General features: G+C 44.8%; 2 protein-coding genes across 5 annotated transcripts in view; both read left to right on the top strand.

The window, feature by feature from the left end:
* RBL1 (RB transcriptional corepressor like 1) overlaps positions 1-8,805 on the top strand; it is a 33,125-nt gene extending 24,320 nt beyond the window's left edge. For 2 of the 3 annotated variants that reach the window (XM_052791449.1, XM_052791440.1), the window contains exons 17-22: positions 1,065-1,241; positions 3,265-3,336; positions 3,527-3,611; positions 5,347-5,513; positions 5,960-6,124; positions 6,361-8,805. In XM_052791449.1, coding sequence (XP_052647409.1) covers positions 1,065-1,241; positions 3,265-3,336; positions 3,527-3,611; positions 5,347-5,513; positions 5,960-6,124; positions 6,361-6,531 — 837 coding nt within the window. In that variant the 3' untranslated portion in view covers positions 6,532-8,805. Of the gene's footprint in view, positions 1-1,064; positions 1,242-3,264; positions 3,337-3,526; positions 3,612-5,329; positions 5,514-5,959; positions 6,125-6,360 lie in introns of those variants that run through there. The other variant, XM_052791459.1, reaches the window with a different exon arrangement.
* Positions 8,806-14,789: 5,984 nt separating this feature from the next.
* The window catches only part of SAMHD1 (SAM and HD domain containing deoxynucleoside triphosphate triphosphohydrolase 1), a 28,247-nt gene continuing 21,770 nt past the window's right edge, over positions 14,790-21,266 (top strand). Inside the window, exons 1-3 of one of the 2 annotated variants that reach the window (XM_052791364.1) lie at positions 14,790-15,025; positions 15,129-15,195; positions 20,598-20,670. In XM_052791364.1, coding sequence (XP_052647324.1) covers positions 14,827-15,025; positions 15,129-15,195; positions 20,598-20,670 — 339 coding nt within the window. In that variant the 5' untranslated portion in view covers positions 14,790-14,826. The other variant, XM_052791372.1, reaches the window with a different exon arrangement.

Genomic DNA, 21,266 nt, shown 5'->3' with positions numbered 1-21,266 from the left:
TGTGAGGGGTCTTTGGAGGAGGCAGGGGTAACTTGCCTAAACACCTGCAAAGAACATATCCCTAAATCAATCTCTCAAAAATATTAGAAGATTTCTTTTGCTGTTTATTTTCTTACTAGAGAAGTTATTTTCAGTGGTTTTCCTCTTTTAAGGTATCTATATTGTAAACCTAGAGAATTCTACATTGAACAATCCTTAAGGTAAATCTTAATACAGAAACTAATTCCTGGAAACACTTGTAAGCCACATCCTGTGTCTGAACTATTGGTTCTTTCATTTTGGTAGTGACAGTCTGTCTGTCTCTGAGAATGAATTAAGAATTGGTTAGCCAGCTGCCAGGCGTGAACTCGGACTGCATTTTAGAAGCTTTACTCTGTCAGGGAATACTTCAGCTGTAGCCATGTATTTGACAAACCATGTGGTAGGCAACATATTCCTCTTAGTTATGAAGGAGAACTAAATTCTTCGCTTAAATTTGTCTTTAAATTTTGACCTTCTATTTACAGTGATCATCATATTCAAAATGATAGTTTTTCCCTACTTTTCCTTTCTTGTTCCTGTTCAGTAAAGCAAGTGAAAATGAAATTAACTTTCTGCTTTCCAATATAATGTGCCTAATTACTATCCATGAAGTGAGAACTTCTGAAATAAATGGAAGAAAGCTAATGTTGCACTTGATAGTTATTTCAGGTTTTGAGACAGATTTTTGGTAATCAAAAAGAAAAAAAAAAATCTGGCAGCTTGCTAATCTAAGATACTTAATCATCATTAAAGTATGTCCCTTCTTTGTGCTTGCTGGAAGTATTCCATTATAGTGAGTGAGTGATATGGTATAGAAGCTATAGTCATAATGTTTTTAAGCAGATTTCCTATAAGCATTAGAGATCTGACACTTGAACAGAGTTGACAACTTAGTCTTTGAAGACATTGTCTGGGGCAGAGGGGGGAAATTTTGCAGAAATGAACTATTCAAATATAGAATAGCTCTACTTTAAGGACTTTCATTTTTGCAGACTAGGTTAAGCTCGTCTGGCTTGACTCTACTGTGTGTCTTATTCTTCCAGGTTTATCATCTGGCAAGTGTGCGCTTGCGTGATCTGTGCTTAAAATTGGATGTTTCCAATGATTTGCGCAGGAAGATATGGACATGCTTTGAATTCACATTGGTTCATTGTGCTGATCTAATGAAGGACAGACATTTGGACCAGCTCCTCCTCTGTGCCTTTTATATCATGGCAAAGGTAATCTGTAGTTTTAAGGAAGTCAGGGAGTTTTATGTCAATTGAAAATGTAAATTGTGTTCACAGTTTACAGTTTGATTGTTTTATTCATGTCATATTACTGGAGGCAAGCGAAAAGCCCTTCCAAGAAGTGGATGAAGTCCTAGTATATTTCTTCCTTGTTTTGCATAATCTTAAAAGTTCCCATCAACCAGCGAGTTGGTTGAGAGGATTTTTCTTCTTTTCCTGAGCACATTCACAATGAGCACTTGTCAGGCCCATATTTGTGTTTTCTATCCTGTTTGTCATCTTCATGATCTATGTAATCTGAACTAAAAAAGCCATTACAGTTACAGAATTATGCAAAAATCTGCAGGAGCTCACAACCTTATGTATGGATGGAAAGTTTCTATTCCACAAAAATCCTCTTAGCTTTTGAAGATTCAGGTTGAGGAATTGAGCTGGTTGCCTGTTACTCATACTTCTTCATTTATTATTCAGTTTGCCAGCATTAATTTAAGGTGTTATTAAGTTGGATTATGAAACTGGAATATTGGTTTGACTCAAACTTGAGAGCTGATGGTTACAATGGCTGTCAAGTCTGATTCAGACACAAATTCAGGAAGGTGAAACTAAGCCCAGGTTCCTCTAAAACACTGGGGATAGAATACTGTCGTGGTTTAACCCCAGCCAGCAACTAAACACCATGCAGCCGCTCACTCGCTCCCCCCCCCACCCAGTGGGATGGGGGAGAAAATCAGAAAAAAGAAGCAAAACCCGTGGTTTGAGATAAGAACAGTTTAATAGAACAGAAAAGAAGAAACTAATAATGATAACACTAATAAAATGACAACAGTAATAATGAAAGGATTGGAATGTACAAATGATGCGCAGTGCAATTGCTCACCACCCGCCGACCGACACCCAGCCAGTCCCCCGAGTGGCGATTCCCAGCCCCCTCTTCCCCGTTCCTATACTAGATGGGACGTCACATGGTATGGAATACCCCGTTGGCCAGTTTGGGTCAGGTGCCCTGGCTCTGTCCTGTGCCAACTTCTTGTGCCCCTCCAGCTTTCTCACTGGCTGGGCATGAGAAGCTGAAAAATCCTTGACTTTAGTCTAAACACTACTGAGCAACAACTGAAAACATCAGTGTTATCCACATTCTTCGCATACTGAACTCAAAACATAGCACTGTACCAGCTACTAGGAAGACAGTTGACTCTATCCCAGCTGAAACCAGGACAATTACCTTTTCTTCTTGAGGAAGACAAATGAAGAGGAGCACTATCTGTGGAGGGAAACTGATGTTCAAATGGTGACTACCTGTGCTCTTAACTGTAGCATAGCTTAGGCTCATTTGACATCGATACTGATAGCTGTAGAAAAGCAAAACCATTGAGTAGTCAGTGTTCTGTATTTTATCATGTAGTTTGTCAGTTGTTTTTTTAAATACAATCTTCAGAGTGCTGTCTCCAGTGCAGTGTGAGAGCTGACAATTTAGCCAGAGACCTTGATATATTCATTCTCTCCTGGCTCCTGCTACAAAAGTTGTTGCTCATCCGCTATTAAAATCACAGATGCATAGCTAAAAAACAAAGTCTTTTAACAAATGAGCTATTTTGAAGTACAAAAGAAAGCTGAAATTGCATGTGTGTATATACCTGCCTAGTGTTTTGTTCAGGATTTCCTTACTTTCTGTTTAGAAAAGTTAAGGGGTCCAGTTTTCAAATTTACAAATACATTTTTTACTTAATATTTCCCTTCTTTAATTTTTAGTATCACTAGAAGAAAAGTCGGAAAAGGAATAATTCCTAAGCGTCATAAGCACAAAAGGCTTTCATAGCTAAGAAACAAGGAATGCCTGAACAAGAAAAAAGCTTGGTTTTTCATATTCTCCTCACCAGAACTAAGTTTTTAAATTATGTATTCATAGTAATACTCACAAAAAAGCTGTATAGAGGGAAGCTAATTGAATAGACTGGACCTGAGCAGCCCGACCTTGCTGCTTGGACTTGGTCTTCAATAGCCTTTTCTTTTCCAGGTAACCAAAGAGGAAAGAACTTTTCAGGACATAATGAAAAGTTACAGAAATCAGCCACAAGCAAACAGCCATGTGAGTAAATAGTATTGCCTTTCCTTTTTATAAATCTTAGGTAGAGGTGGCCTTTCAAATGTTTATACTGATAAGGGAAAAAGTCAAATCCTCTTTAGTGTTATATTCATTCTTATTCAGATGGATTTCATCTAGTCTTCTGACTTCCTTGTTTTCCTTGACAAGAGTGTTTTTCCCTGGTGTCCTGTAGGTTTATAGGAGTGTCTTGTTGAGAAATACTTCTGCCGACGTCCTATTGGACAAAAACGCAAACCAAGATGTGGAGATGACAGAAGGTAGGTACAGCAAAGTAATCTGCAGTTTTTGAAAATGTACTTGTGGGCTTTTAAAGAACTGAACTGTCAAGTAATAAGGAGAAGTGAAGCAAGTTTTACAGTTTTAAATGCATTAAAGAAAAACAAATGCATTGTTGAAAAAGAAACCGTCTTGTAAGTAGTCCTCCTGTGTGTTAGATATGGAAAATATGCTTCCTAGTTGAAAAAAAATGTTTAATTTTGTTTCCTTAAATTTGATTGCTTGAGGTTGAGGTGTTTGCTTAGTGTCAGTGATAGTGTAGTTCTTCTTGGACAGCAACACTGGTTAACAAAGAAAGATGAACAGTACCTGGAAAATTGACAGGGGTTTTTTTTGTAATATCACCTATCCTGAAGGCTTAAACAGGGAGAACTTGTTTCAGAAAATAAAATGGTGACTCGCTAAAAGCACCATTTTCTTATATTCAGGTTTCTTTTAAATAGTTGATACTTTGTTTGCTCTGGGTTAGAGGAGAAAAGAGATAGGGACAAGAGTAGTATTTGAGAAAAGCATGAAAATTGTGCCATGCCCATTTTTAATGATGTGTCAGGAAACAGAGAGATCACAAGCCCATGTATGAACCCATGAGCAGAGCAGATCTGCAGTCAGGACACACAGAAATTTAGAAGACTGTTCTGTATGGTAAATTCCCACTGTGGGTGGGATTCAACTGTTTGAATTAGTATTAGAGCCATTTTTTAAATGCCTTTTGAGGATTCCACCACGGTCCAGGAAAGTGCTGATCTCCTGTAGGTTCAGCATCCTGTCTAGTAGCTCCACAGTTCTTGGATGTTGTAGAGCATCTGGAGTGGCACTGGGCTACAGTGTTTTGTCAAACAAATGTACTTTGTTACAGAGTTCTTCTGTTGCTTTTCCTGCCAGACTTTTTCTTCAGTTAATAGACTCGTATCTCCTTTATCTAGTGTTAATCCCACTCTTTTAACACCAGCTTACAGGAACATATGCTTGTGTTGTGGCACAAGGCAGACACACTAGGCAGTTACACTTCTGTGTATCAGCTGAAGCTTTTGATGTTTGTCTCGTAGTGCACTGATTGCAAGAGGTTTTATTCTGTGTTGCCCTATTTTGCTTGGCAGTAAGCAGTATGGAGGATGAAACATAGAAGGTTGTATTCAGTAGTGGTCCAGCTTAATTAGGGCAGAGAGAACATTAACAGAAATATACTTGCTGTGTGGCTGCAGCTTTTTCCACTGAACAGCCATTTCATAATATGTCTGAGCAAATGATGCCATGGCTTCCTTGCAGCAGACATGAGTTGAGTATGAAGCTATTCTTTGCCAGCTGATCACTAGAAACTTTCACAGAAGCTAAAAGCTGGGAGTTGTCAGACTGCTTAAAACTTAGTTTTAAGAGCACCAAATGGCTTTGTACCACTGCCCAAAATAAGCATGGGAAGAGGGGTCAATTGTGCTACAATTTTTTGCTACGGCTATTTCCAAGTTTGGAATAAAGATTTATGTTGGCCTTTTTAGCCATAATCCACTAGCCTGCTAGCAGCGATTTGTCACTCGTCCTAATGCTCATAACCACCTACAGCACACCCTGCTCCTGTCTGAAGCACATTTCTTTAATTCATCTCATTAACTAGTCAATTTATGGACAAGTTCTTGTCATTGGACATTATAGGTTTGAATCTGAAGCGCCCAGTTTGCTGATGCTATGTTTCTGAAATCTGAAGCACTCTCTTATTATTAGACTCGTCTGTGAAAACTGGCAGTTCCTCAGGACAATCTGCAGCAGAGAACTCCAGTGAGTCGGGAACAGAGGAGAGAGGAGATCTTATTAAATTTTACAATGCAGTCTATGTAGGAAGAGTAAAATCATTTGCACTGAAGTACGATATCACAAACCAGGATCACATAGTAAGTAAAGTATTTTGGAATTCTACTCTAATAATCAGACACAGAGTTGTTTTTTCCTGGCGGTTAAACATGTGTCAGTAATTTTGTTCTGTTATCCACCTGGCATAGTTACAGAAGTCAAGTAGTTGTAGGTAATGGTATGGGGACTTGCTTTAACAGCCTTTCAAGGGGACAAATGCAGATGCAGTTCAGTTTACAACCAAGGTTTCAGCTTCTTTATATCGATGCAACACCCATTTGTTCAAATGCCTGTGGAGCATCTGTGTAACACATCTGGAAAATATATTTGTTCTGTTGTTTGGTAGATTCTTGATCTGTTGTTTAACTGTTGCGGGATAAAATCTTCTAAAGAAGATCTGGAAGTGTATTAATGTTTCCTTCTGTGAAGTTACTGCTCTGAAATATCTTCTGATTTAGCTCCTATCCAAATTTGTCCTCTCTTGCAGATGGAAGCCCCTCCCTTGTCTCCATTCCCCAACATTAAGCAACAGCCAGTGTCTCCTCGACGGATCTCTCAGCAGCATTCAGTTTACGTTTCGCCTCACAAGAACGGTGCCTGCTTGACACCTCGAACTGCACTACTGTATAAATTTAATGGGAGCCCTTCAAAGGTAGAAAGCACGAGAGGGTTAATCTCCTAATTAGGACGTGTTCTAATGCAGTGAGGTTTCATTGAACTAGTCTCTCAGTTTGCAGTGAAGGGTAGAATTCTTTATGTAGAATCCATCACTTGCTCAGCAAAGAGGTTTGGAATAACTTTTTCGTCTCAGGTAATTGAAAACCAGAGCAAGTTTGAAATGGAGTCGTAGTAACTCGTGATTTTTCTTTTTTTTTATCTTGATCGCAGAGTTTGAAGGACATCAACAATATGATAAAACAAGGTGAACACAGGAGTAAGAAGCGAGCAATAACAATTGATAGTGACACTGAATCCCCTACAAAGCGACTCTGCCAGGAAAATGATGATGTTCTACTTAAACGTCTCCAGGATGTTGTCAGTGAAAGAGCAAATCATTAAAACTGCCTTTTTTCTGTGGGATCTGAAAGCTGTGGGGTTGGATACAGCTGTTGCGCTATGTATTTCTTGCTTTTGTATACAGACACTGCCAAGTTTCTTTAACATTGAACTTTCACCTGGCTTCCACAGGATGCAAAAAGCAAGCGTTAAGTAGTAAACACCAGATAATGAGAGGTGGTGATGATCTTCATTCCCAAAGGCCACGCTGTGCTATAAGTTACTCTATTTGAGCTGTTTTAGCAAGAGTGATCTGTAGAAAGCCATATTGGATGTTCTCGAGCCTAATTTAGAGCATTGTGAGTTCTGAGTGTAACTCAGCTTCTAGTAACATTGGGTTTATTTTTTGAATAAGAATGAGAAGGAGATGAGTGAAGTCAGTTAAGTTTCCTCAAGCTTTTGGTATTTGGGGAAGAAACTTTAAAAGTGCCTTATTTTAAAAGAATGTCAAATTTTATGCATTATTTTACCGTGGAGTAACTGGAGTGGAGAACAAGTTGATCGTTTAGCCTCAGGAAGAGCTGAGCTGTTTTGAGCTATGATTTGTGCTGTGCTCCATCTCCTATCAGAACTTCAGTAAATCTGTATGTTATGATGTGGATCAGACAGCTTTTGCAATAACAAAGGCAATAATCAAAAAGTACAAATAGCAGTGACACTTAAATTGGACACTTGACATCTGATAAAGCACTGAGATATGGTTCAGTGAGTCTGAATTACCTTTCTCTTGAGCCAGGGAATGTTGCCATGGGAGCTGCTTCTTTCCAGTTGGAAGCCTGATAGCAACCCTGCTGTAGAAGCTGTTCATACGCATTGCAGCCTACCCATGAAGAAGTACAAGCTGGTTACAGTTGAAAAACAGCTGGGGCTTTGGCCATCTTACACCTGTTCAAACGCAAAGATTAATTTAACAATTGTACCTCTTCATTTTATTTTTTCCTGAAGATCTTAGCCTCTTGTGTAGTATCTACACTGAATGTAAGCCCATCAGATAAGGCGTGTTTGTATATATGGGGTTTTTATTGCTAGTAAAGGCTTGGATTCATTGGAAATCTGTAAATTCCAGCATCCAATTCTTGTAACTGAGTTTTTAACGCTGAGGATTTAGTAGGGTTTATTTTACCAAAATGGAGAAAAGTCAAGGTTTGTTCATTACTGTAAATCAGTAGCTTGATCTTATTTTGTAATTGCATTTAATTTTAGAGCCATAGAGAAACTTCTCAGCACTGTATTTTTCAGTTTATATGTATATTGAACTGAAAAAAAAAAAACTGAACGATTACATAGGACTTGTTTAAGGAGCTCTGTTTACTTCATTGTTTGGTTTGTTTAGTATATGGTGCAAGATCTGCTGTACCACAGTTCCAGGGAAGAATACTGCAATGATTTCAAGCAGTTTCAGCTAATGAATCTGGCCAGCAATGATGGAGGAAAAAAGTATCTAAAAGTGTATGTGTGCAGGGACCCTACTCAGCAGTGAGTAGAAAGTTTACAAACTCTGTAATTTGTTTTTGAATTATTAATTGCTTAAATATTTGATTTTTTTTTTTTTTTTACTTTCCAAAAAAGGTGCTTATTTCTGAAAGGTTTGACCGTAGAGAGCTGCAGTATGAGGAAATGGCCATGCAGTGGACTAGGTTTCATGTAGATTCTTGTGTTCAGTTCTTTTAATTTTATTCAATTTTTAATATTTTTCTTCACATCTTGAGATAAAAAGTACAAGAGAAACAGCCTTTCTGCCTTGATCTGCTCATCAGTGCTGTTACAACTATAACCATTCAGTGTATGTACCCCACTCCCTAAAAGCCTCCTGTGTTGTGGGGGAAATGGGAAATCTTGATTTTGCTTTCAGTAGGGTCTGCTTTATTTGCGTGGAGGATTGCAGCCTTTCTGGATGGGAAACATATGATCAGGTGTAACAGCGTAAGTCTTTCAGCAATATTGTATGACCAGAGTTGATTTGGTTTTAATTAACATCATGTGCAGATCTCTTCTTACGTATCTGCTCACCACACTGTTACTGTATTCTCTGAAACTAGAAAACTGATGGTGCTAAAGTCCTTATCCGTTGTCATTAAGTGTAGTGTTTTTTCATTAGAAAAACGAATGTACAACAACTGGATGCAGTTCAGATTTTTTCATCTTTTTAGGTGATGGTAAAAAAATATATTTGGACTTGTTGAACAGCTAAAACAATAGCTTGTATGAAAAGTTTGTAATGGTTTTGAAGTGCCTTCATGTGTAAAGATGTATTTTATAATAAACAATTAAAAAGTATTTTAACCTGTGTTGCTGTATTTCCTGTGGTCTTCCTATGGTAATTCATTAAACAATGCCTTCTGTCTACATTTTCTGTAATGTCAAAGACCTTAATCATTTTTATGCTCCCTCAGATTTCTTTGGGATTTTTTTTCATTTTTCATGTGATCTGTCTGATGTTTCCTCCTGAGGTTTCTGTATTGTTTGCGCTTCAGTCAGATGTGGTTTCTGGGAGGAGAAGGTAAGTAATACGTGACATGAAGTAATGGAAAAACACTGAAAAGGAGAAAATCCTGCAGTGATAGTGACGTGCCCACAGAGGGAGGTGTGACTCCAGCATAGGTGAGCTGTTGGACTCCCTGTGGGCTCCTAGTTCTTCACCTCCTTGTGCAGATTTAGTTGTAATGATTACTTTGACACCAGAGCTTTCCTTTTAAGAGACTTGAACTGTAGTTACCAACCCAAAGGGCTGTTGAAGGGCATAGCTGTGGAAATGTGGCTGGCTTTTCTCTTTATAAACTTCCTTTTGCAGATAAGACTGCCAGTGAGGGGAAAGCATCACGGGCAGCGTGAAGTGAGAAATGAGGCTATTGTATCCAGGTCTTGCAAACTGCATCCTGTCTGTTGGACAGTGGTTTTCCCCAGCCGGACAGATTTTCACTAGTTCTCCAACTGAAAATAATGCCTACTTAATGCTGCTTGAAGTGGATTCAGAGCTTCCATGTTTACTATAGGTCAGCTTTCCAGAGAGTCAAAGTTAAGAGGTTATTAACATCACTGGGGAGAATACCATAAATCTGCTAGTACTTTACATATAAGCAGTATGTTAATATTAGGTTGCCACATCCCAAGTGTTGTACTAAGATGTGGCCTCAAGAAAATTTGTGGTTAGAATGCAATTAAGCAGTGTAGGGAGTTGAAACTGATTTTATATTTAGTTTCCTTTTAGGAAATACTCCTCTTACATTCCCATCCTGTGACTCATGGAGGGGGTTTTTGTTACTTGATACCCTGGGGAGCAGTAAGAACTGAAACAGGGTACAAAAGGTGGTGCTGTGAAGGAACTGCAAGAGAATGAGAAGTGCTGGGATCTCAGAAGAAAGAAGCTGAACATGTCTAAATCTGTCTCAAGGCCAAAGAAACAGAGTTTACTGTAATCGCCAAAGTTTACAATAAACGCATAACTCATCATCCATGTAGCAGTTCTTGAAAAACAGGTGTCAGATGAATATCATACCAAACTCATAAAACTTTTCAACTTCCTTGACTGACCAGAAGTGTATTAGATGGCAGGTGAGTCAGAGGTGGATTACACTTGCGGTTCCCAATCTGCCTGCAGCCAGGGCTCACGGCTGCCCTACTCTGTCTGAGCTAGAAAGCTGGGCAGAGATGATGGGCGTGGGGCTCACACAGTGCCTCGTCTTGAAGGATAATACACCTGAGTAGTGGGCAACCTTTGGTTTAAGGGAGCCCAGTTTACCCTGCATGTGCAATCCACAGCAGTGCTCCCCAAATCAGGTGCTGCCTCTCAGCTGAGGCACAGTGAACTTAAGCTGCAGTAGCTTTACTGCATCCTCTCTGCCTTCTCTTATGTGTCATCCGTCATGGTTCCTAGTAACAGAAGAACAGCTTTGCAAGAGTTTAGTCACAAGAATTTCATCTAGTTAAAGTGTAAATACGGGGCTCAAGCAGATGAGGTTGTGGAAGGAACTGGCGCCAAGTCACGGATAACTTTGCTGTGAAATTTTCAGTTCCTCAGCAGCACTACCTTCCAGCAGCGAGTTTGTAGCGCTGTTTCATGGAGTCCAGAAAAACCAGGAACGTGCTACTAGAAACATGTAAAATGAAAAACATAAAATGAGACTCTGCACAGGAATAGTCCTTCTTCATCCTGACTTTTAACATCTGCCTTGCTTTTTTGTTTGTCATCACAGGGGGTCCCACTGGCTTCATTTTGGGTTTCTGCACCAAGCTGCATGCCTAGAGCTAAACCAGGATTCCCTGTGCATGCAGTAGTGGGAGGGGCTGGGAGGGTGTTCAGGCTGCCTATATTGCATGCAAACAAGTGCAAAGCTAAATAAATACTTTTTCCTCCCTTCCCCTTTTTCACATGCTTTGTTTGGTTCCTAGGGACTTTGTGCTGCTCAGAACAACGCCCTGCCTAGCGTATTTTCTCTTCTTTTTCTTCCTACTAGAGAGGGTGAAACTGGTAACTCTCTATCATGTTGCTACGCTACATGTCCATGTGGTGTTGCAATATCAGCAGTTTTTGCATTGACCCAAGAAGGATGTCCTGCCCTTTCATGGTATTTTTCCCTTGCTATTTTTAGGCCATGAATGCAGTGAGATCCCTCTTGAAAATTTTTTTTTTTTTTTTTTAATGAGCACTCCAGATATATTTGGCCTGTGGATAGGGTACGTGTCCTTCAACTCCTTCCCCTCCCCTAAAAGCTCTTTAGGTACGATCTGGGTATTGAGCTATACAGGGCAGTTTTTGACACTGGTAGATGTATGAAATGCACAGGTGATGAATTATTCCTTAAAAGAACAAGCACCAGTGACATTTGGGTGTCACTTGTGTGGGAGAGGGGAAATGGAGGTGTGAGGCTATTTTATATGGTTGTGTTCCTTAACAGATCTGGCCTATTCTTGTCTCCTAAGGTTCCATCCAAGAAGAGGAGCATTTCCTCTAAATGGGTGAGACTAGCTCTTAGCCAGACAGTTTCATTTCAGGTGGTGAGAGCACAGTGCTGATGGAAATCTCTGAAAGACCCAGGGGGGATGGAGAGAGACTCTCAGCCAAATGAAAAACAGGCAGTGAGCATTAAGTGCACTTTCCTAACAAGAGCTGAGAAGTGAGAAAGCAGAATATTCACTTACAAGCAAATTACTGTAGCATGACAGTAGACCACGTAAGCTCTGCTCCATATGGAGACCTCAAGAAAAATCTAGAAAGGGCTTTTTGTTATTAAGATGATTTTTTTTTTTTCTTTTCTACATCTCTGAACTGTGGAGGGGAAGTTGTGATGAGAACACAGCAATTCCCAGAAATGTGGTGGGTTGACCTTGGCTGGCTGCCAGATGCCCACCCAGCTGCGCTTTCACTCCCTGTCCTCAGCAGGACAGGGGGAGAAAATATAATGAAAAAGCTCATGGGTTGAGATAAGGACAGGGAGATAGCTCATCAATTACTGTCATGGGCAAAAGACTGGAATTGGAGAAGATTAATTTAATTTATTGCCAATTAAAAATAGAGTAGGATAATGAGACACAAAACCAAAACTAAAAACACCTTCCCTCCCCTTCTTCCCAGGTGCAACTTCACGCTTGACTTTTCTACCTCCTCTCTCCGCAAGCGGCACAGGGGGATAGGGGATGGGGGTTGAGGTCAGTTTGTAATGCTTCATCCCTGCTGCTCCTTCCTCCTCACGCTCTGCCCCTGCTCCAGTGTGGGGTCCCCACCATGGGTTGAAGTTCCTGCCAGGAGCCTGCTCCTGTGCAGGCTCTCCATGGGCTGCAGCTTCCTTAAGGGCATCTCTACCTGCTCCAGTGTGGGGTCCTCCATGGGCTGCAGAGGGACAGCCTGTTTCACCACAGTCTTCTGCACGGGCTGCAGGGGAATCTCTGCTCAGGTGCCTGGAGCACCTCCTCCTCCTTCTCTGACCTGGATGCCTGAAGGGCTGTTTCACACATTTTCTCACTCCTCTCTGTCCCAGCTGCAGCCACGCGGCAGTGTGTTCGTCTTGGAGCCTGCTGGAACTGGCTCTGCCGAACACGGGGGCAGCTTCTGGTCTCTTCTCACAGAGGCCACCCCTGCAGCCCCCCTGCTACCAAAACCTTGCCACATAAACCCAACACATGTGTGCATACTGCTGAGAGATAATGCATAACCTTCCCCCCAGGGAGCCTGTGCAGCATCACCAGTAAGCACAGCTTGTGCCGGGCATCACAGAACTGCTGAAGCATAGAGGCAGCTCAGAGGTGTATGGGCGTTTGGATCTCCTGAGACGTCCCTGTTGGTGCTGGTGACGGCAGCGGAGCAGCAGACTGTCTGCAAGGAGGTGGTGCCCAGCACAACCGCAGTCCACGTGGTCTCTGGGAGCAGTAAGCAGGTGAGTGGAGTCCCCCCAAAAGCTGTGCTGGTGCAAATATCCAGTCCATCGGGGCACTGAGGTGTGAGCTTCACGTATGGCAGGTGCATCTCTGAGAAGGATGGATCAAGGCAGTGGGGATTTTGCCAGCTGCACTCTGTGGGGTCCATGTTTGGGAGCTGAAGTCTCAGGCCCCTTCTGGGGCCTTTGTGGTGCGCAGAGGCCTTTCGCAGCAGACCTGGTTTCGTGGATGTTGGGACATTGCTTGTGGGCACAATACCTGGAAACCAGCATGCGTGTGTCTATCTGTGACGGCCGTGGTGTCTGGTTGTCAAGGCTGTGAGCAACTGAGAGTCTGGCAGCTGGGGTGCGTCTGGTTTCATTGCCTGTGATGTCTTGGGAATGAGATCTTGAAAAAGTTGTGTTTGGATGTGTCCCGTTTGCAGCTAGGACAGAGATAATTTTCTCCCTAGTACCTGGTACAGTGTGTTTTGGATTTAGTGTGAGGATAATGTTGATAATACAGTGATGTTTCAGTTATTGCTAAGTAGCGCTTATCCTAAGTCAAGGACTTTTCAGTTTCCCATGCTCTGCCAGCGAAGAGGTGCATGAGAAGCTGGGAGAGAGCATGGCCAGGACAGCTGACCAGAACTGGCCAAAGGGATATTCCATACCATAGAAGATCATGCCCAGTATATAAACTGGGGGCGGTTGGCCGGGAGGGGCAGATCGCTGCTTGAGGAGGGGCTGGGCATCGGTCAGCAGGTGGTGAGCAATTGCATTGTGCATCAGTGTGTCTTTCTTGGGTTTTATTTCTCTCTCTTTTTGTTATCTTCCTTTTCATTACTATTATTATTATTACATTTTATTCCAATTATTAAACTGTTCTTACCTCAACCCACGAGTTTTACTTTTTTTTCCCAATTCTCTCCCCCATCCCACTAGGAGGGGAGAGGAGTGAGCAAGTGGCTGCCTGGTGCTTTGTTGCTGGCTGGGGTTAAACCACGACAGGGTGTCTTCAGCAGCATTCTTCAAGGGCAATAGCGTTGTGGCATCATGTCTTTTGGGAGCACCTTTGTGGAGGCTGAGGTTTGTGACTGAGCTGGGATTTGGGATGATGAATGGGCCTTGCTGGTGCTGGTTTCCAGGTATTTACGCCTGAATCCCTGACAGTAACCTGCCGTCATGGAGAGCATCGCTCATCTCACTCCAGCAGCTCTGCCTGTTCCACGGCTCCATTTGCACGATCTACACTTTTGCGTGAAAAGTGGCTTCTTGCAGACAGCGGCCTCCTACGTGGGAGGAGTGGCCTCTGCAGCAACGGCTCACTGTGAGCTCCTGATAACCTGTGGGTGCTCCAGTGCCCCGGGGTGCCAGAAAGCTGGTATGGGGAAGGGTCAGGGCAGCGTGACAAGGAGGCTGCCGGGGTAACCGGCGCCAGCACCGCCGGTGCTGGCGGCTTCGGGCAGCGTGTGCCGGGGGTGCCAGGCAGGCCTGGCAGGCTGCCCCAGGGTGCTGGCAGGAGGGTGCAGGTCTCCCGGGGAATTTTCCTTGCAGCTTGCTTTCCAAACTCCTCCGAGGCAGCACCGCCGCCTCTGCCCCGGGTCACAACCCGGCCAACACCCCCACCGGCGGGACCAGCCAGCACCGCGCCCTGAGGCCCACGTCCGCCCCGGCCGCACCAGGGGTGAGGCAGGCGCTGAGGGCTGGCGGAGGCCGGCCGGCTCCTCGCGGCGGCACCGGGGAGCGGGGGACGGGGACGGGGACGGGCGGCGGCTGCCGGCGGCGGCGGAAGCGCTGCGGGACCCAGCCCGCCCCGCCGCCACACGGCGCTTCCCGCCCGCCGGCACAGGGCAGGGGGCAGCGCTGGCCGCTGACGTCACCGCGGCGCCGGTCCCCCTCTCGCCGAGCGGAGCGGGCGCTGCGCCTGCGCGGCGGCGGCGGCGGCATGGGGAGCCCGGCGGCGGCGGCGGGCTGGGGCGCGGCTCCCGCCAAGCGGGCGCGGCGCGAGGGCTCGCCTGAGGGTCCCCGCGGCCCCACGGCGGAGAGCGACCGCTGCGACCCGCGGCTGTGGGACACGGAGCGGCTCTGCCAGCACCTCTCGTGCTGCGGCGTCGGCGAGCCCAGCCTGCTGCGCCGCTTCCGAGGTAACGGCGGGCCGGGGGCCGAGGCCGGGCAGCCCCTCGGGTCGGTCGGGCAGCCCCTCGGGTGGGCCGGGCCCCGTCGCTGACGCTGTGCTTGCCCCCGCAGAGAGCGGAGTCACCGGGAGCATGCTGCTGGACCTGCCGGCCTGCGCCCTCGAGGTCACTCGCGTCTGGTGAGAGCCGCCCCCGCGGGCCCGGGCGGCGGCGGGGTGGAAGGGCGGTGGAAGGCGGCTCCTTCTCTCGGCCCCGTGAGGCGGCCCGCGCGCGGTCTGGGTGAGCCCCCGGGTCCTCCGGTGCTGGCCGGGCTCTGGGAGGTGTGGCCGGCCCTTGGGGGTTCCCCACCGCCCTCGGGAACGGCTCCTTCTTTACAACTTTTAGGAGGACGTTTAGCGAGGGGCTTCAGGGCGGTGAGGTCCCTGCAGGGCGCGGGGGTCACGGGAGCTGCTGCAGGACGGTCCCTGCCTCGCAGCTCCCGGAGAAGGACGTTTCCTGACCTAACAGGATGGCTTTGTCCCGTTTCTACCCTTAATGCCCGAGAGGTTGGCTGTAAGGACAGTCGGAGTGGGTGTACGTAACGGGATGGGCTCTGTGTGGCTGGTCTCAGATCCTTCAGAACAGTTTACCGCTTCCCCTGCTGATCGCAGCACAGCTACCGCCATCCAGCTAGTTGCCCAGGAACCATGAGAAGGAAAAAAAGCCATTTAAAAAGCTTTCATGAAAATACCACCAGTAGCATGATAACCTTTTAAGTGCTAATAGGAACACCGGTGTAAACTCGGGGGGGTTTTGATGAGAACTTTGTTCTCAGCATCAAGTTAATGCTGCTCCGATTCTAGTAATGATAGTAGTAAAAACTTATAAAATAGTGAGTAGGCTCTGCTTTGCAGAGGCTGGGTTTCACCCATCTCCCTGAGAGAAGTCCCAGGCCTTGAAATTTTAATCTTGCAACAGTTGCTGGGACTTTGCTCTTTGCATGCTACAATAGGGTGGACTGTTACGGGAAAAGAGATTTTGTTGTGTGTCCTGACAGAATACAGGCCTGTGGGCGAGTGGCAGAGTTCAGTGGCAAGTGTGAGCTGCCACAGCGCTTGGCTGTGGGGAGCGGGCAGTCTGGCTAAGTCTTACTCCCAGCTCGGTAGCGGTCACCTGCCACGAGCACAGGAAAGCTGAATGCTGTCTTAAAGCATGTAAAGGTTGTTCTCAGCAGTGAGGGAAATGACTGGTCCCCAAAACCTTGTAATTCTTCTGGTGGTGAATATACTTTCTTGCTCTTCTGAAACAGAAGAGAGCATAAAGGCATCCTGTCATCCTATGTGTCTGAATGGCCCCTGCTGCCCCTTCTCTGCCCCACTGGGGTCGGGTTTGCTCACCTCTCCTGGGATGTGAGCCTGCTTGCTCACCACATACTTCCTGGCACTTTTTAATCTTTAAATGTCTTTTCTTTACTCCTTTGCTAACCTTGTTCATGCTGTTTCCTTCAAATGTCTCTCAAAACCCAACTGTTCTGCTCAAGCTCTTTGCTAATGTTGTGGTTAGGGGACCTAAGGCAGTTTGGAGTGTGGTTATCTGGCAGGCATACACAAGTGCAGAGCTGTGCTTGTCTGCTGGGGGTTTTGAGTACTTTGGTGTGCAGGTTGGCTCCTTGGCTGAAAACTTGTTAGAGCTAACACCATGCTGACGTGGCTCAAGATGACAAGGCAGAAGGGTTGTGCTTTGGCGGAAATAAGATGTTGGCAGGAGTCATTAAGGTATTTTTGGTTTTTTGGAAGAAAGGTTTTAACTGCAGCTGTTTGAAGTGTGCAGATAGAAATGGTGTGGTATCATGAGGAAGGCAGCTAAAGGCTTTATTTGCTTCTGAAGTATAAAGTAACTGTCTAATTGAAATAACAAGCAGATGCATAGTTTCTGTTTAGAGACTACCAGAAGGCTGGTTGCTTTTAGTACCTTGCTGGCTGTCTGAGCATCAAGTGCCCATATGGACGCTCAGACACACTGGACATCTGCAGCCTGCTCTGCGGGTCGTCAGAAACTTGTTGGTCAGGCTCTGTTAGTGCTGAATGTAGGCAGGCAGGACGGGGTGGCGAGCAACTCCCTCCAAGCATGTGGTACAGGCAGTAGAGTCAAACAGCTGTGAAGAGCTTTCAGTCAGTATGGAGAGTGGATGGTGTTGGGTGTATGGAATGACATGCTTGTGGGTTTTCTTTTATAAGGTGTTTCCTTCAATGAGATCTGACATCTTGTTTCTGTTCAGCTGAAAAATGTTGTGAGTTGGATGAGAAATTGCTAGAGCCTTCTGCTTTTTAAAAACATCTCAACTTTGCACTAAAGAATCATCCCTTTGCATGCATCTTTCTGCTGCACACTGTCCCCTACAGTAACTTTCATAATTTTTCTGTGACAGGTCAGTAATGAATGTGTATGTTTAGTTCCCTGCCACCCCTGGACGTTCAGCGGACAGAGCTCAGGATGACAAGGGTCTGGAGACAGTGCTATGGGTTTCCCATGCGTTCTCGTGTTCCTGGAAGTGGATGTTTTGTGTGGCGTGCAGCATGCTGCATGCTAAATACAAATGATCGGTAGGGCTGTCTGGTTGACCTCTCTGGAATAGTTAAGTTCCTAATGGATGTAGGAAAGGGGTTTTCTCATCCTTGTCACCTGTGGCATGAGGGAGGATGTGGGGAAAGCAGGGAGGGGCGGAGGGGAGTGCATGGGGAAGCGTCAGTTCTCACCTTTTCAAAGACAGCCAGCAGTATTGGCTGCAAAGCCCTGGAAAACCACAGTACCAGCACGTGATTTGTGTGTAATCTCCTGGCTGAGGTGGTCATACCGTGTAGACACCACGTGAAAAATCCCCTGCTGTTGTTTTCTATCTGAAGAAGGATAGAGAGCTGTCTGTGGTGCTACGTTCAGGTGATCAGTCACACCAGGACTGTATTGATGGCATGCTTTGTCATCTGGAGGCCAAACCCAAAACAAGGGTTAGTGTTCCTGGAGGCAGGGCAAGATGACAAGAGGCACAGGGCAGTGATGTGATATGTCAGGCGGGGACTTCCCAGCCTCCCTGGTTGGACCTATGCCTTTTGCTGCTCTCTCACCCATGTGCAGCACCAATCTGTCCCCGGGGGTGACTCCAGCACATACAGTGCAGAGAGCTGTGTCAGGACTGTTTAATTCAGCCCTGCTGCAGGTGAATTTCTGGAGCAAAGCAGCACATTAGGCTATGCTCTTTGTGGACAATGTTTGCATAGGTAGTTGTATAGTAAACCGTACTGTCAGTAGTAGAGAGCTGTCCTTTCTCTGCTCTTCCTCTAGTTGCAGTCATTGGTAATTTCTCAAGATGGTAGGTGCCCACACTCCTTCCGCCTTACGTACCTGGCTATTTTCCAGTTAATTTTCTCCTCACTCCTGAATTTTTGTGGCATTTAAAAGTATAATCAAGTGCTTCAAATCAACAGGCTGTGGCATGTACTCAGCAGCGCTGTCCCTCACTTAACATTGGGTGCTGCTTTGCACTGCCTCACCTTCTCAAAAATGTCATGAAGTCCTACCTTGTGTACTTTGCATGGCCCAGAGTATCTTTTTGGGCAGTTGTTACCTGAGGTCTATTGTGTGACTATATGGTGGTGCTGCTGTACCTCTTGCAGCATTACAGTTCGTTCAGAAACACACTTGTGATGTTTGATCTCTATTATTAGCATGCTTTGAAGTGATATCCACTGAAGACCTCAGCTGTAATTAAGAACCTGGGGGTCATCTCTGTACATCAAGTTTGGGTGTTAATTTTTCAAGTCTGCTGAAGCAAAGATGCTCTAGTCCAGGTGTGGTTCTGCATGTTAGCTAAGTGTCTTGAGAGACAACTTCTCCACAGAAGTAAAATAAACGTAGATGGCTGGAAGCAGATTGGTTCTGACTTTGCTGTCCCTGAACTGTTTTTGAAGGTAGTGATGGAGATGCTTGGTTACCAGCCCAAGCACTAGTCCTGCCTGAGCTAGCCATACTTGCGGTCAGAAAGGTTACACGTTTCTTAGAAGCAGCAGTTGAATGTTCTTGGTCCCATTTTCAGGATAGACCTCAAAGAGCAGTTGGTGGTTGCTTTTCCTGGGAGCGTAAGGATAGATGTGTACAAGCTTCTGGTTTGCTGGCCGCAGAAGGGTTCCTTGGCTCTTCCACCACGCCAAAGTTCATCTTCTCTTAGCAGAGAGAAGAAGGACGGGCAGATGCAGGTGCTCCTCCTCGTCCTCGGTGTTAGCCCTGTAAATAGTGTAAATAGCCTCTGTTGCCCTGTAAATAGTGGGCTCTTTCAGGAACTCCCTTGTAAGTATCTGGGGGTTTGTGACTGTTCCTACAGACTGAGCTACTTGGGGTGTGAAGTAACACACTGGTCGGAGCATCACCACTGGTGCTTTTCATCTTGCTTGCAAGTGGGGGCAGCTAAAGACTTGTGACAATCTGTGAGCAGCAGAGGCTGCAGCCCAAGAGCTCCCTCTTAGGGAAAGGGATACTAAGTGGTTAAGACAAAAACTGCTCACCGGCAGCTCAGATGTATGCGTTTAATATTTTATGGATTGTGAATTATTAAATTATTTGGATGAAAATATGTAGTGCATCAAGCAGTATCTTTTGCTAATGGTTGACATTTTATAGTATTGTTTTCTGTTAAAGTTTAAATTGAAGGACTGATATAAAACTGATCTCAGGGTGGTTAACTGCTGAAGAGTGTAAAGGTAGCAAATCATACTTTCTCAAGATAGTGTTTGCTGTCACACTGAGCCTGAAGCCATTTTGCTCAAGGACAAGGCTTGCAGACACAGTTAATAGAAGTGGGTGTAGCAGAGTGTATTATCTCTCCCTCCAGACTTGTCCTGCCTGTGCTCATAGACTACTGTGGCTACAGCGCAGTACCTGCATTGAAAGTTTACCTGTGTCTTGTGAAGGGGACCTTTCATAATTTATTAAAAATGACAGCAAAATATCTTTACGAAATAGAAGAATCAGCTCTCAACAAAATTAGAGCATCTTTTAAGCTCTGGTGGTTCTGCTGTTGGTGTTGAAATTGATTTATGTAAAATTCAAGTTAATCTGGTAAAATTAAACTTAATACAGAGTTGACTAACTTGAAAGAAATTTTTATAGAAATTGTTTATTGGACTTTGACATTTTAGTTTAAGGAATTTTTCAACCTTAAAAAATGTCAGTTTTTCACGCACCGCATGTTGTCTTTCCCATAAATTTAAAGGACTTATCCCCAAACGTGGCTTTCCCTAAAATAAATTTATGAAAAAATTGTGTATTTCCTGGTATTTCTATTTCTTGGTTTTGTGTAAGTGGGAGAAGCACTTACATTGCTTTATAGGCAACTTCTGTAGCTATTTCTACTCTTCCTTCTATACTTGACTTTAGAAGGATAAATGCTTTCAATATTTTTCTCAAAAAGCTGCAGAAATATGTATTTCCATAAAAGGGTCAACAAACATAAGAGTAACATGAACTCGCAAAAGTAATTCCATATGTACTGCAAATTGTAAAGGGAAATGCATTGCAAACTTTGCTCTCAATGTCTTTTTTTCCTTTCTAGCCTCCCTGCTGAGAGACTGAAAGTGCTGGCCTGCCTGAACAAACTGAGACAGCAGCACGTGGATGTAATGAAGGTAGCCCCAGCACCGAGTCGGGAGGGCACCAATTCCAGGGCCTCGCTGGTGCTTAGCAGCTCTGTCTCTCTCCCTGTCTCTCTGCCTCCTCTCCTTTTGGCTTGGTGGTGCCAGCTGGTGCTGTGGTGATGCCTTTCCTTTGCAGAGCAGCAAACTCTGAGCCCTTCTCCTCGATAGTGGGTGGTCTTTGAAAAACCACATTAACCAGAAAAATTGTTAAAATCATCAGCCATGAGGTTTATGTGGGCACCTGGCTGTTGTGAGAGATTGAATGAGCAGATGAGCTGTTTGAAATGTGTTGAGAAGCTTCCACACTTTCTGCATCTCTTTGTGTAGAGCCTCCCCTTGGGTTTTTTGTTAGTTTAGCCCCAGGCCTGGGTTAACAGACTCCTCCTCACTTCCACTGTTTGCCGGGTCCAACAGTTTCTCACAGTGGTGTATGTTGGTTTAACTCGGGCCAGGGCTGCACGCATTCCTTAGTGGGCTGCACGCATTCCTTGGTAGTCTGCACATCCGCTAGAGCCCTGTCAGCTCAGTGACTGAGAGTAGAGAGAACACAGGAAAACCTTATTTGTCTCAATAATGAGGCAAATATG

This window comes from Harpia harpyja, chromosome 1 (genome assembly GCF_026419915.1).
Source record: "Harpia harpyja isolate bHarHar1 chromosome 1, bHarHar1 primary haplotype, whole genome shotgun sequence".
In the NCBI taxonomy this organism is placed as follows: Eukaryota; Metazoa; Chordata; class Aves; order Accipitriformes; family Accipitridae; genus Harpia; species Harpia harpyja.
This window is presented reverse-complemented; position numbering and strand designations above follow the sequence as displayed.